General features: G+C 35.9%; 1 protein-coding gene across 1 annotated transcript in view; it reads left to right on the forward strand.

Moving 5' to 3' along the window:
* The window catches only part of NRK (Nik related kinase), a 167577-nt gene that overhangs the window by 100802 nt on the left and 50937 nt on the right, over positions 1 to 15838 (forward strand). The window contains exons 10-11 of the mRNA XM_007462428.1: positions 1931 to 2009; positions 3078 to 3253. Of these exons, the coding sequence (XP_007462490.1) occupies positions 1931 to 2009; positions 3078 to 3253 (255 nt within the window). The remainder of the gene's footprint in view (positions 1 to 1930; positions 2010 to 3077; positions 3254 to 15838) is intronic.

The following is a 15838-nucleotide window of genomic DNA, read 5'->3' on the forward strand; positions in this document are numbered from 1 at the left end:
CTTTCCCTATGTTAGCATTCTCCTTGGTGTTGTAGAGATTGTTTGTAATACTATCAGACATGCTTGTTTATAGTCCTACTTCTATTCCTTGTAGTGTCCTTCCCTTACACCCCAGATCAATCTTTACCTGAGTGTCTTTACCCCTGTCCCATCAGGAGACCCATTTCTTCAGTATTCAGAAGATTCCTTTGGATCTCAACATATTGTAGGTGTTAAACCACGTTATTTAAAATAATTCAAACTACACCCAGTTTAATGTTTCTAATCTATCAAGATATGTATTTTTAAAGTAGATTTACTACTTCAAAGGAATGAGTTTCTAATGGTGAAAATTTAGGCAACATTAGGATATATGGGGTGAAGGGGACATTAACTGGAATTCCTAAAATTAAACAATATAGGAAACCTCCACAATTGCTGTTTGACATAGTTCTTGTACCCACCCTATGCCTCATTCATTTGTGGACTTCTCCTTTCCTTTCATGAAAACTTACCCAGCCTATGCCCTAACTCTTGACACTGAAGATGTTGTTAGTTAACTGAGATGCTCAGATGTTAATCAATGACAACTGCTTAATATTGTAAAAATTTACTTACAATATGTTTAAAGGACAGATTCTGGTGATTGATTGGACACAATAAAGGAATGAAGAGAATCAAATATTATCCAGATGTTTTGAGCTGGGGGCTAATTTTGCCCTCAATTATATACCTGCACCTTCTATTAATTTATACTCATGTAATTGAAACAAAAGTTTGACCTTTGAACAGTTGCCTTTATATTACTCTCATGAAATTACCCTGGGGAGTTTCTTTCTACTACTATGAGAGGCCAGTTCGACATTGTAGTTTCTCTGGAGATGTATTTTGGGAGAGGAAGGATGCCTCTAAAGAGTCATTAATATCAAAATGTCCTCAGATGAATGGCACACTTCTAATGTTAGATGAAATTTACACTATGGCTTTCCTTTGGGGAATTATTGCACTGCCTGTTTTCTTTAATCAAAACACAAGAGGAAATAAGTGAAGTGAGACACATATTTAAACACTTACAGAAAATCCCAGAATTCCCAAGCCAATGAGGTAATGAAATTATATACCACATATTGGAATAGGCTTTTCTTTGTATGGCTGTGTGTCTAAAAAAAGAGAATGAAAGTCTAGTAATTTGGCACAGAATTGAGGTGCCAGATAGTTAAAATCTTATAATATCAACAGCTAATATTTATTAAGTGCTTACTCTGTGCCAGACACTTTTATATGTAGGTTGCCATTTAATCCTTATAGCAACTCTTTGAAGGAATTCTTGATATATTTCCAGTTTTTAAGATGAAGAAACCAAGGCACAGAGAGGTTAAGTAATTTGACCATGGTCACAAAGGTAGAATTAGGATTTGAACACAGATGATCTTACTTTAGAGGGTGTGTTCTTAATAGTTACTCTATCTACTTCTTTTCCTAGGACTGTCAGCTTCCAAAACAGATTATTCTCCTCTTTTTAGACTACTAAATCATTGTTTATATATTATTACAAATAGTTATTAGTCTGGTTGACTTTTTCAGCCTATAATTACATATTCCAATTTTACAGCTGTAGGTACCTGCAGTACAAAAACACAGAAGAGTGCTTGTTTCCACCTGTATTGTTTACTTCTCTAGATATAAATTATCAATCACACATTTCAAAATTTTTATCTAGTGTAATTTATTATTATTTGTCACACCTGGCAATAGTGAAGATTTAGGATCTTATATAATGGACTGTTTGCGTTAAAATCATCTTTCCTCTAACTACATTCTTTTGTATCTATTCCTTAGTATCTATTCAACATGATATGTGAAAGAATACTGAGAATCCCCTCTGGAATAAGAAGTGTGTTCTGTAGTTACCCTTATTACTCATTCTAAGCTTATCTATTTTACTTTGCAGCCCTGTGTAACCTTCAGCCTTTGGAAGCCCTATTCGTTATTTTGCGAGAATCTGCTCCCAAAGTCAAATCCAGCGGATGGTAAAGATGAATGACTTAATCTCTTAAACACATTAACCTGACATTTTTATGTAGCAAAGAATTCATTTGGTCAGTCCTGCTTCAACATCCTTATTGGACAATATTTCCTAAAAACCAATACCTTAAGTAAGGGAGTCTAAATGACTAGTGTTCATTAAGAGCTAGCTAGCCAATCAGAAATAATACTCTCTGTAGTATACTGTGATGACATTACTGTCTTGGCATTAGTGACATATTCAGTTATTTCTTCAGTAATGGGATGGACTAATGGAAGCCATTTGAGAAGTTTCTCACTGAGCTCAGATAGGCAGTCAGTGATTGTGATATATAGCTCAGTCGTTTGACCCATTAAACTAAACATCCAAAGACCTAGAAAAGAGGACTTGTTCTCTCAGCGTGCTACAGCCCAACTAAACTTGGGAATCTTTCTTCCTGAAGCTTTTTGATCTAGTACCTGAAGCTCTTGCTTGTTCTTAGTATTTATTGCTTTCCTGGTAGAAGTGGTTACTACGATTTGATTGCAGACATTCTTCCTTGTGATTAAATTTAACCCTTCCCACAGATTCAGGCTTTCTGGTCACATCTGTTTCTGTGGGCCATTTTATAAGATTAATTAGTCATGGTACTATTAACACCCTTTTCTGGATCATTACATTGGCACCTTTATAGCTTAAAGTGCATATAGTCAAGTGAAACACTCAGGCTTCAAAGTATGACTACTGTGGGATGACCAATCTAGTCTCATGCTCTACATAAGTCACATCAACCACTTAATTGCCTTCACACCACTTGACTTTTTATCATGTACATACTTCCGAACTCATTGAAGTTTCTACTATTATTTGGGTAGAAAATGCCATTGACTCTGGCCTCTTCAGAGGTTTGAATGGCATTGCTGTGTAATGTATATTGTCAAGCTGCAGAATATTTGGCTATTGAAAAGACTATTAATAGATAGAGACAACTCTCTTCAAAAATACAACCTTCAGAGTGGCATGTGGGTGGAGGTGGGAGGAGGTGTGGCAGGCCTGAGAATGCTCTTTTATCTCTTTGACTCATTTCTTTTAGGTCCCGCAAGTTCCATAATTTCATGGAAAAGTGCATGATAAAAAATTTCTTATTTCGTCCTACTTCTGCAAACATGCTTCATCACCCATTTATTCGGAATATAAAAAATGAAGGGCATGTTGTTGAATCATTAAAGAAGCACCTTACTGGAATCATTAAAAAGAGACAGAAAAAAGGTAGAATATGTGAATCTTCATTTTACTGGAATAAATATTCAAATGAGAGCAAAATTTATTAAATTTTTTCAGGAAAAAATATTTAAGAATTAGGTTGAAAGTAAAAATTCTGAGACCACTGATATTTAGTTTTTCCACTAATATGCCATATGCATTTAATTCATTATCTCTTACCTGATCATATATATATATAGATAAGATTATAATTTTTTGTCAGTTACAACTGGCACGTGTTCATATTTACAAAGATTTTGAAGGCCTCCAGAAGAATTTTGTGATATTCCAATTTCATTTTAAGAAAACTCCTAACTGAAGAAATAAAATTTAAAAAAAATAACAAAATCTATATCTTATTGTTCTTTTTTGGCTAATATGTTAATTAACTCCAATGAGATAAATAGATTTGTAATTATCCATTTACTGACTACTAATTTTGAAGTAATATCAGTGTACCATACAAAGTTGATTTTATGTACGAATCTCCAACTTTAAGATGAAATTAAAGGAACACATTTATGCAAATAAAAGTAAGCTTCTAGAATTTAATGTCAAAAATGGCAGGATGAATGTTCATCAAATCCAGAGGAAATTACTTAGGAAGTTCTAACTTTATAGGTTGTATACCATATTCCGCATTTAACTTAGGGCACCATAGGCAGGGTTGAGTGGTAATGGAATAGCAAGGGGGGAGCCTGAAAAAGATAGCAGGCATTCTCAGATTCACTCTAAGATTGATTGCAACGAGCTCCTTCCATCTACATAAATATACATATCTTATTTTGGAGTGAGAAGCAGAAGGAATTAATTTATTTACCCATGGTGGAGAATTTATTGGACCAGCATCACAGAAGCCGACCAGTCACAAATGGATACAGGAAGACCACACATCTAGTTGAGAATTCGCTAATTACCAGAGCTGCAAGATTTTCAAAATGTAACCTGCAGGAAAAGACACGATTATATGGAGATTACATGGAAGATGTAAATATAGTTGTCCTAAACTCTTTTTTTTAATGTCTTTATTGGAGTATCATTGCTTTAAAATGTTCTGGTAGTTTCTTCTATATAACAAAGTGAATCAGCTATATGTAGACTTATATCCCCATATCCCCTCCCTCTTGTGTCTCCCTCCCTCCCACCCTCCCTATCCCACCCTTCTAGGTGATCACAAAGCACCGAGCTGATCTCCCTGTGCTATGGGGCTGCTTCCCACTAGCTATCTAATTGACATTTGATAGTGTATATATGTCAATGCTATTCTCTGACTTCGTCCCAGCTTACTCTTCCCCCTCCCTGTGTCCTCAAATCCATTCTCTATGTCTGCATCTTTATTCCTGTCCTAACTCTAGGTTCTTAAGACCCTTTTTTTTTTTCAGATTCCATATATATGGGTTAGCATACGGTATTTGTTTTTCTCTTTCTGACTTACTTCACTCTGTATGACAGTCTCTAGGTCCATCCACCTCATTACAAATAACTCAATTTCGTATATTTTTATGGCTCAGTAATATTGCATTGTATATATGTGCCACATCTTCTTTATCCATTCACCTGTCGATGGACACTTAGGTTGCTTCCATGTCCTGGCTATTGTAAATAGAGCTGCAGTGAACATTGTGGTCCATGACTCTTTTTGAATTATGGTTTTCTCAGGGTATGTGCCCAGTAGTGGAATTGCTGGGTCGTATGGTAGTTCTACTTTTAGATTTTTAAGGAACCTCCATACTGTTCTCCACCAACAGTGCAAGAGTGTTCCTTGCTGGTTTCCTCTCCAGCATTTATTGTTTGTAGATTTGTTGATGATGGCCATTCTGACCGGTGTGAGGTGATACTTCACTGTAGTTTTGATTTGCATTTCTCTAAGGATTAGTGATGTTGAGCATCCTTTCATGTGTTTGTTGGCAATCTGTATATCTTCTTTGGAGAAATGTCTATTTAGGTCTTCTGCCCATTTTTGGATTGGGTTGTTTGTTTTTTTCATATTGAGCTGCATGAGCTGCCTGTATATTTAGGAGATTAATCCTTTGTCAGTTGCTTCATTTGCAAATATATTCTCCCATTCTGAGGCCTGTCTTTTCGTCTTGTTTATGGCTTCCTTTGTTATACAAATCTTTTACATTCATTACGTCCCATTTGTTTATTTTTCTTTTTATTTCCATTTCTCCAGGAAGTGGGTCAAAAAGGGTCTTGCTGTGATTTATGTCATAGAGTGTTCTGCCTATGTTTTCCTCTAAGAGTTTTATAGTGTCTGGCCTTACATTTAGGTCTTTAATCCATTTTATTTTTGTGCATCATGTTAGGGAGTGTTCTAATTTCATTCTTTTACATGTAGCTGTCCAGTTTTCCCAGCACACTTACTTAAGAGGCTGTCTTTTCTCCATTGTATATTCTTGCCTCCTTTATCAAACATAAGGTGACCATATGTGTGGGGGTTTACCTCTTGGCTTTCTATCCTGTTCGATTGATCTATATTTCTGTTTTTGTGCCAGTACCATACTGTCTTCATTACTGTAACTTTGTAGTATAGTCTGAAGTCTGGGAGCTTGACTCCTCCAGCTCTATTTTTCTTTCTCAAGATTACTTTAGCTATTTGGGCTCTTTTTGGTTTCCATACAATTTGTGAAAATTTTTGTTCTAGTTCTATGAAAAATGCCATTGGTAGTTTGATAGGGATTGCACTGAATCTGTAGATTGCTTTGGGTAGTTTAGTCATTTTCACAATTTTGATTCTTCCAATCCAAGAACATGGTATATCTCTCCATCTGTTTGTATCGTCTTTAATTTCTTTCATCAGTGTCTTATAATTTTCTGCATACAGGTCTTTTGTCTTCTTAGGTAGGTTTATTCCTAGGTATTTTATTCTTTTTGTTGCAATGGTAAATGAGAGTGTTTCCTTAATTTCTCTTTCAGAGTTTTTATCATTAGTGTATAGGAATGCAAGAGATTTCTGTGCATTAATTCTGTATCCTGCTACTTTACCAAATTCATTGATTAGCTCTAGTGGTTTTCTGGTAGAGTCTTTAGGACTGTCTGTGTATAGTATCATGTCATCTGCAAAGAGTAACAGCTTTACTTCTTCTTTTCTGATTTGAATTCATTTTATTTATTTTCTTGTCTGATTTCTGTGGCTAAAACTTCCAAAACTATGTTGAATAATAGTGGTGATAGTGGGAAACCTTGTCTTGTTCCTGATCTTAGTGGAAATGGTTTCAGTTTTTCACCATTGAGAACTATGTTGGCTGTGGGTTTGTCATATATGGCCTTTATTATGTTGAGGTAAGTTTTCTCTCTGACTACTTTCTGGAGGATTTTTATCTTAAATGTTGTTGAATTTTGTCAAAAACTTTTTTGCATCTATTGAGATGATCATATGGTTTTTATCCTTCAATTTTTTAATATGGTGTTTCACATTGATTGATTTGCATATATTGAAGAATCCTTGCATGCTTGGGATAAACCCTACTTGATCATCATGTATGATACTTTTAATGTACTGTTGGATTCTGTTTGCTAGTATTTTGTTGAGGATTTGTGCATCTATGTTCATCAGTGATATTGGCCTGTAGTTTTCTTTCTTTGTTTGTGACATCTTTGTCTGGTTTTGGTATCAGGGTGATGGTGGCCTCATAGAATGAATTTGGGAGTGTTCCTCCCTCTTCTATATTTTGGAAGCGTTTGAGAAAGATAGGTGTTAGCTCTTCTCTAAATGTTTGATAGAAGTTGCCTTTGAAGCCATCTGGTCCTTGGCTTTTGTTGGAAGATATGTAATCACAGTTTCAATTTCAGTGCTTGTGATTGGTCTGTTTATATTTTCTATTTCTTCCTGGTTCAGGCTCGGGAGGTTGTGCTTTTCTAGGAATTTGTCCATTTCTTCCAGGTTGTCCATATTTTTTGGCATATAACTGCTTGTGTTAATCTCTCATGATCCTTTGTATTTCTGCAGTGTCTGTTGTTATTTCTCCAGTGTCATTTCTAATTCTGTTAATTTTTGTCTTCTCCCTTTTTTTCTTGATGAGTCTTACTAGTGGTTTTTCAGTTTTGTTTGTCTTCTCAAAGAACCAGCTTTTAGTTTTATTGATCTTTGCTATCATTTTCTTAATTTGTTTATCATTTATTTCTGATCTGATCTTTATGATTTCTTTCCTTCTGCTAACTTTGGGTTGTTTTTTTGTTGTTTTTGCTGTTCTTTCAGTAATTGCTTTTGGTGTAAGGTTGGGTTGTTTCTTTGAGATTTTTCTCATTTCTTGAGGTAGGTTTTTATTGCTATAAACTTCCCTCTTAGAATTGCTTTTGCTGCATCCCATAGGTTTTGGGTTACTGTGTTGTCATTTTCATCTGTTTTTAGGTATTTTTTGATTTCCTCTTTGGTTTCTTCAAGTGATCTCTTGGTTATTTAGTAGCATATTGTGTAGCCTCCATGTGTTTGAATTTTTTACAGATTCTTTCCTGTAATGGATATCTAGTTTCATAGCGTTGTGGTTGGAAAAGATACTTGATACAATTTCAAGTTTCGTAAATTTATCAAGGCTTCATTTGTGACCCAAGATATGATCTATCCCAGAGAATGTTCCATGAGCACTTGAGAAAAATGTGTATTCTGTTGTTTTTGGATGGAATGTCCTATAAAATCAATTAAGTCCACCTTGTCTAGTGTATCATTTAAAGCCTGTGTTTCCTTATTTAGATTCATTTGGATGATCTGTCCATTGGTGAAAGTGGGGTGTTAATGTCCCCTACTCTGATTGTGTTACTGTCAATTTCCCCTTTTATGGCTGTTAGTATTAGCCTTATGCATTGAGGTGCTTCTATGTTGGGTGCATAAATATTTACCATTGTTATATCTTCTTCTTGGATTGATCCCTTGATCATTATGTAGTGTCCTTCTTTGTCGCTTGCAATAGTCTTTATTTTAAATTCTATTTCATCTGATATGAGAATTGATACTCCAGCTTTCTTTTGATTTCCATTTGCATGGAATATCTTTTTCCATCCCCTCATTTTCAGTCTATATTTGTCCCTAAGTCTGAAGTAGTTCTCTTGTAGACAGCATATGCACAGGTCTTTTCTTTGTATCCATTCATCCAGTGTGTGTCTTTTGGTTGGATCATTTAACCCATTTACGTTTAAGGTAATTATTGATATATATGTTTCTATTAACATTTTCTTAATTGTTTTGTGTTTGTTTCTGTAGGTCTTTTCCTTCTCTTGTGTTTCCTGCCTAGAGAAGTTGCTTTAGCATTTGTTGTAGAACTGGTTTGGTGGTGCTGAATTCTCTTAACTTTTGCTTGTCTGTAAGGTTTTAATTTCCTGTTGAATCTGAATGAGATCCTTGCTGGGGAGAGTAATCTTGGTTGCATGTTTTTCCCTTTTATCACTTTAAATATGTCCTGCCACTCCCTTCGGGCTTGTAGAGTTTCTGATGAAAGATCAGATGTTAACCATATAGGGATCCCTTGTATGTTATTTGTTGCTTTTCCCTTGCTGCGTTTATTTTTTTTTTGTATTTAATTTTTGATAGTTTGACTAATATGTGTCTTGACGAGTTTCACCTTGGATTTATCCTGTATGGGACTCTCTGTGCTTGTGGACTTGATTGACTATTTCCTTTCCCATATTAGGGAAGTTTTCAAGTATAATCTCAAATATTTTCTCAGTGCCTTTTTTTCTCTCTTCTTCTTTTGGAACCCCTATAATTCGAATGTTGGTGTGTTTGATGTTGTCCCAGAAGTCTCTGAGACTGTCCTCAATTCTTTTCATCCTTTTTTCTTTATCCTGCTCTGCAGTGGTCATTTCCACTATTTTATCTTCCAGGTCCCTTATCCATTCTTCTGCCTCAGTTTTTCTGCTATTGATTCCTTATAGAGAATTTTTAATTTCATTTATTGTGTTGTTCATCACTGTTTGCTTGCTCTTTAGGTCTTCTAGGTCCTTTTTAAATGTTTTTTGTGTATTTTTTTTTCATGGTTTCTAAAAATTTATTTCAGTTTTCAGTATTTAAACTAGACTTTGTGTAAACCCTCCCCAACCTGCTCTTAATGAGTTTGGATTGTTTACATCTCAATGCATAGACTTGATTTCCCCTGAGCATAAGCAGGTACAGAACTTATTCTCATTCTCTCAGAATAAAGGTAAAATTAGAGATAATGCATGGTGAGGTTAAACTCTGCTTCATTTAACAACCATATAATAATATTTATACTTGAATATGAATATATCACATTGACACCTGCTACATATTATATTTTATGAATTAATGTAAAATATGCATTATGGTTAATTCTTACCTGCACATTCATTCCCTGGTTTCTTTTTTTTTTTTTACATCTTTATTAGAGTATAATTGCTTTACAATCGTGTGTTAGTTTCTTCTTTATAACAAAGTGAATCAGTTATACAAATACATATGTTCCCATATCTCTTCCGTTTTGCATCTCCCTCCCTCCCACACTCCCTATCCCACCCCTCCAGGCAGTCACAAAGCACCTAGCTGATTTTCCTGTGCTATGCAGCTGCTTCCCACTAGGTATCTACCTTATATTTGGTACTGTATATATGTCCATGCCTTTCTCTTGCTTTGTCACAGCTTGTCTTTCCCCCTCCCATATCCTCAAGTCCATTCTCTAGTAGGTCTGTGTCTTTATTCCTGTCTTACCCCTAGGTTCTTCATGACTTTTTTTTTCTTAAATTCCATATATATGTGTTAGCATACGGTATTTGTCTTTCCCTTTCTGACTGACTTCACTCTGTGTGACAGACTCTAGGTCTATCCACCTCATTACAAATAGCTCAATTTTGTTTCTTTTTATGGCTGAGTAATATTCCATTGTATATATGTGCCACATCTTCTTTATCCATTCATCTGATGATGGACACTTAGGTTGTTTCCATCTCCGGGCTATTGTAAATAGAGCTGCAATGAACATTTTGGTACATGACTCTTTTTGAATTATGGTTTTCTCACGGTATATGCCCAGTAGTGGGATTGCTGGGTCATATGGTAGTTCTATTTGTAGTTTTGTAAGGAACCCCATACTGTTGTCCATAGTGCCTGTACCAATTCACATTCCCACCAGCAGTGCAAGAGTGTTCCCTTTTCTCCACACCCACTCCAGCACTTATTGTTTCTAGATTTTTTTGATGATGGCCATTCTGACTGGTGTGAGATGGTATCTCATTGTAGTTTTGATTTGCATTTCTCTAATGATTAAAGATGTCGAGAATTCTTTCATGTGTTTGTTGGCAGTCTGTATATCTTCTTTGGAGAAATGTCTATTTAGGTCTGCTCATTTTTGGATTAGGTTGTTTGTTTTCTTGTTATTGAGCTGCTTATAAATTTTGGAGATTAATCCTTTGTCAGTTGCTTCATTGGTAAATATTTTCTCCCAGTCTGACGGTTGTCTTTTGGTCTTGTTTATGGTTTCCTTTGCTGTGCAAAAGCTTTGAAGTTTCATTAGGTCCCATTTGTTTATTTTTGTTTTTATTTCCATTTCTCTAGGAGGTGAGTGAAAAAAGACCTTGCTGTGTTTTATGTCATAGAGTGTTCTGCCTATATTTTACTCTAAGAGTTTGATAGTTTCTGGCCTTACATTTAGGTCTTTAATCCATTTTGAGCTTATTTTTGTGTATGGTGTTAGGGAGTGATCTAATCTCATACTTTTACATGTACCTGTCCAGTTTTCTCAGCACCACTTACTGAAGAGGCTGTCCATTCTCCAATGTACATTCCTGCCAACTTTATCAAAGATAAGATAACCATATGTGCGTGGGTTTATCTCTGGGCTTTCTATCCTGTTCCATTGATCTATCTTTCTGTTTTTGTGCCAGTACCATACTGTCTTGATTACTGTAGCTTTGTAGTATAGTCTGAAGTCAGGGAGCCTGATTCCTCCAGCTCCATTTTTTGTTCTCAAGATTGCTTTGGCTATTCGGGGTCTTTTGTGTTTCCATACAAATTGTGAAATTTTTTGTTCTAGTTCTGTGAAAAATGCCAGTGGTAGTTTGATAGGGATTGCATTGAATCTATAGATTGCTTTGGGAAGTAGAGTCATTTTCACAATGTTGATTCTTCCAATCCAAGAACATGGTATATCTCTCCATCTGTTTGTATCATCTTTAATTTCTTTCATCAGTGTCTTATAATTTTCTGCATACAGGTCTTTTGTCTCCTTAGGTAGGTTTATTCCTAGATATTTTATTCTTTTTGTTGCAATGGTAAATGGGAGTGTTTTCTTGATTTCACTTTCAGATTTTTCATCATTAGTATATAGGAATGCCAGAGATTTCTGTGCATTAATTTTGTATCCTGCTACTTTACCAAATTCATTGATTAGCTCTGTAGTTTTATGGTAGCGTATTAGGATTCTCTATGTATAGCACCATGTCATCTGCAAAGAGTGACAGCTTTACTTCTTCTTTTCCAATTTGAATTCCATTTATTTATTTTTCTTCTCTGATTGTTGTGGCTAAAACTTCCAAAACTATGTTGAATAAGAGTGGTGAGAGTGGGCAACCTTATCTTGTTCCTGATCTTAGTGGAAATGCTTTCAGTTTTTCACCATTGAGGACGATGTTGGCTGTGGGTTTGTAATATATGGCCTTCATTATGTTGAGGATAGATTCCTCTATGCCTACTTTCTGGAGGTTTTTCATCATAAATGGGTGTTGAATTTTGTAGAAAGCTTTCTCTGCATCTGTTGAGATGATCATATGCTTTTCTCTTTCAATTTGTTAATATTGTATATCACATTAATTGATTTGCATATATTGAGGAATCTTTGCATCCCTGCAATAACCCCCACTTGATCATGGTGTATGATCCTTTTAATGTGCTGTTGGATTCTGTTTGCTAGTATTTTGTTGAGGATATTTGCGTCTATGTTCATCAGTGATATTGGCCTGTAGTTTTCTTTCTTTGTGACTTCCTTGTCTGGTTTTGGTATCAAAGTGATGGTGGCCTCATAGAATGAGTTTGAGAGTGTTCCTCCCTCTGCTATATTTTGGGTGAGCTAGAGAAGGATAGGTGTTAGCTCTTCTCTAAATGTTTGATAGAATTCACCTGTGAAGCCATCTGGTCCTGAGCTTTGTTTTATTGGAAGATTTTTAATCACAGTTTCAATTTCAGTGCTTGTGACTGGTCTGTTCATATTTTCTATTTTTTCCTGATTTTGTCTTGGCAGGTTGTGCATTTCTAAGAATTTGTCCATTTCTTCCAGATTGTCCATTTTATTGGCATAGAGTTGCTTGTAGTAATCCCTCATGATCTTTTATATTTCTGCAGTGTCAGTTGTTACTTCTCCTTTTACATTTCTAATTCTATTGATTTGAGTCTTCTCCCTTTTTTTCTTGATGAGTCTGACTAATGGTTTATCAATTTCGTTTATCTTCTCAACGAACCAGCTTTTAGTTTTATTGATCTTTGTTATCATTTCCTTCATTCCTTTTTCATTTATTTCTGATCTGATTTTTATGATTTCTTTCCTTCTGCTAACTTTGGGGCTTTTTTGTCCTTCTTTCTCTAATTGTTTAGGTGCAAGTTTAGGTTGTTTATTCAAGATGTTTCCTGTTTCTTAAGGAAGGATTGTATTGCTATAAACTTCCCTCTTAGAACTGCTTTTGCTGCATCCCATAGGTTTTGGGTCCTCGTGTCTCCATCATCATTTGTTTCTAGGTACTTTTTAATTTCCGCTTTGATGTCTTCAGTGATCACTTCATTATTAAGTAGTGTATTGTTTAGCCTCCATGTGTTTGTATTTTTTACAGATCTTTTCCTGTAATTGATATCTAGTCTGATAGCGTTGTGGATGGAAAAGATACTTGATATATTTTCAATTTTCTTAAATTTACCAAGGCTTGATTTGTGACCCAAGATATGATCTATCCTGGAGAATGTTTCATGAGCACTTGAGAAAAATATGCATTCTGTTGTTTTTGGATGGAATGTCCTATAATTATCAATTAAGTCCATCTTGTTTAATGTATCATTTAAAGCTTGTGCTTCCTTATTTATTTTCATTTTGGATGATCTGTCCATTGGTGAAAGTGGGGTGTTGAAGTCCCCAACTATGAATGTGTTACTGTCGATTTCCCCTTTTATGGCTGCTAGTTTTTGCCTTATGTATCGAGGTGCTCCTATGTTGGGTGCATAAATATTTACAATTGTTATATCTTCTTCTTGGATCGATCCCTTGTTCATTATGTAGTGTCCTTCTTTGTCTCTTCTGATAGTCCTTATTTTAAAGTCTATTTTGTCTGATATGAGAAGTGCTACTCCAGCTTTCTTTTGGTTTCCCTTTGCATGGAATATCTTTTTCCATCCCCTTACTTTCAGTCTGTATGTGTCTCTAGGTCTGAAGTGGGTCTCTTGTAGATAGCATGTATATGGGTCTTGTTTTTGTATCCATTCAGCCAATCTGTGTCTTTTGGTGGGAGCATTTAGTCCATTTACATTTAAGGTAATTACCGATATGTATGTTCCTATTCCCATTTTCTAAATTGTTTTCGGTTCGTTATTACAGGACTTTTCCTTCTTTTGTGTTTTTGTCTAGAGAAGTTCCTTTAGCATTTGTTGTAAAGCTGGTTTGGTGGGGCTGAACTCTCTCAGCTTTTGCTTGTCTGTAAAGGTTTTAATTTCTCCATCAAATCTGAATGAGATCCTTGATGGGTAGAGTAATCTTGGTTGCAGGTTCTTCTTCTTCATCACTTTCAGTATGTCCTGCCAATCCCTTCTGGCTTGTAGAGTTTCTGCTGAGAGATCAGCTGTTAACCTTATGGGGATTCCCTTGTGTGTTATTTGTTGTTTTTCCCTTGCTGCTTTTAATATGCTTTCTCTGTATTTAGTTTTTGACAGTTTGACTAATATGTGTCTTGGCGTATTTCTCCTTGAATTTATCCTGTATGGGACTCTCTGTGCTTCCTGGACTTCATTAACTTTTTCCTTTCCCATATTAGGGAAGTTTTCAACTATAATCTCTTCAAATATTTTCAGTCCCTTTCTTTTTCTCTTCTTCTTCTGGAACCCCTATAATTCGAATGTTGGTGCATTTAATGCTGTCCCAGAGGTCTCTGAGACTGTCCTCAGTTCTTTTCATTCTTTTTTCTTTATTCTGCTCTGCAGTAGTTATTTCCACTGTTTTATCTTCCAGGTCACTTATCCATTCTTTTGCCTCCTTTATTCTGCTATTGATCCCATCTAGAGTATTTTTCATTTCATTTACTGTGTTGTTCATCATTTTGTCTGTTTCATCTTTATTTCTTCTAGGTCCTTGTTAACTGCTTCTTGCATTTTGTCCATTCTATTTCCAAGATTTTGGATCATCTTTACTATCATTATTCTGAACTCTTTTTCAGGTAGACTGCCTATTTCCTCTTCATTTGTTAGGTCTGGTGGGTTTTTATCTTGCTCCTTCATCTGCTGTGTGTTTTTCTGTCTTCTCATTTTGCTTATCTTACTGTGATTGGGTTCACCTTTTTGCAGGCTGCAAGTTCGTAGCTCCCGTTGTTTTTGATGTCTGTCTCCAGTGGCTAAGGTTGGTTCAGTGGGTTGTGTAGGCTTCCTGGTGGAGGGGACTAGTGCCTGTGTTGTGGTGTATGAGGCTAGATCTTGTCTCTCTAGTGGGCAGGTCCACGTCTGGTGGTGTGTTTTGGGGTGTCTGTGGACTTATTATGATTTTAGGCAGCCTCTCTGCTAGTGGGTGGGGTTGTGTTCCTGTTTTGCTATATGGTTGGCATAGGTTGTCCAGCACTGTAGCTTGCTGGTCGTTGAGTGAAGCTGGGTGCTGGTGTTGAGATGGAGATCTCTGGGAGATTTTCGCCGTTTGATATTATGTGGGGCTGGGAGGTCTCTTGTGGACCAGTGTCCTGAAGTTGGCTCTGCCACCCAGAGGCAGAGTCCTGACTCCTGGCTGGAGCAGCAAGAGCCTTTCATCCACTCGGCTCAGAATAAAAGGGAGAGAACGTAGAGAGAATTAGTAGAAGTAGGAAGAAAGAAAGAAAGAAAGAAAGAAAGGAGGGAAGGAAGGAAGGAAGGAACGAGGGAAGGAAGAAAAGAAGGAAAGAAGGCAAGAAGGAAAGAAAGGAGGGAGGGAGGGAGGAAGGAAGGAAGGAAGGAAAGAGGGAAGGAAGGAATAAATACAGAAAGAAAGAAGATACAGTAAAATAAAATAAAGTATAATAAAGTTATTGAATTAAAAAATAATTATTTAGAGAAAAAAAAGGGACGGATAGAACCTTAGGACAAATGGTGGAGCAAAGTTATAGAGACAAAATCTTACACAGACGCATACACATACACCCTCACCAAAAGAGGTAAAGGGGAAAAAGTCATAAAACTTCCTCTCCAAGTCCACCTCCTCAATTTGGGATGATTCGTTGTCTAAAGGAGGGAAGGAAGGAAAAGAAGATTGAAAGAAGGTAAAGTATAATAGAGTTATTTAAATTAAAATTAATTATTAAGAAAAAATTTAAAAAACACAATGGACGGATAGAACACTAGGACAAATGGTGGAAGCAAAGCTATACAGACAAGATCTCACACAGAAGCATACACATACACATTCACAAAAAGAGGAAAAGGGGAAAAAATCATAG

This window comes from Lipotes vexillifer, unplaced genomic scaffold, assembly GCF_000442215.2.
Source record: "Lipotes vexillifer unplaced genomic scaffold, Lipotes_vexillifer_v1.1 scaffold345, whole genome shotgun sequence".
Taxonomy (NCBI): Eukaryota; Metazoa; Chordata; class Mammalia; order Artiodactyla; family Lipotidae; genus Lipotes; species Lipotes vexillifer.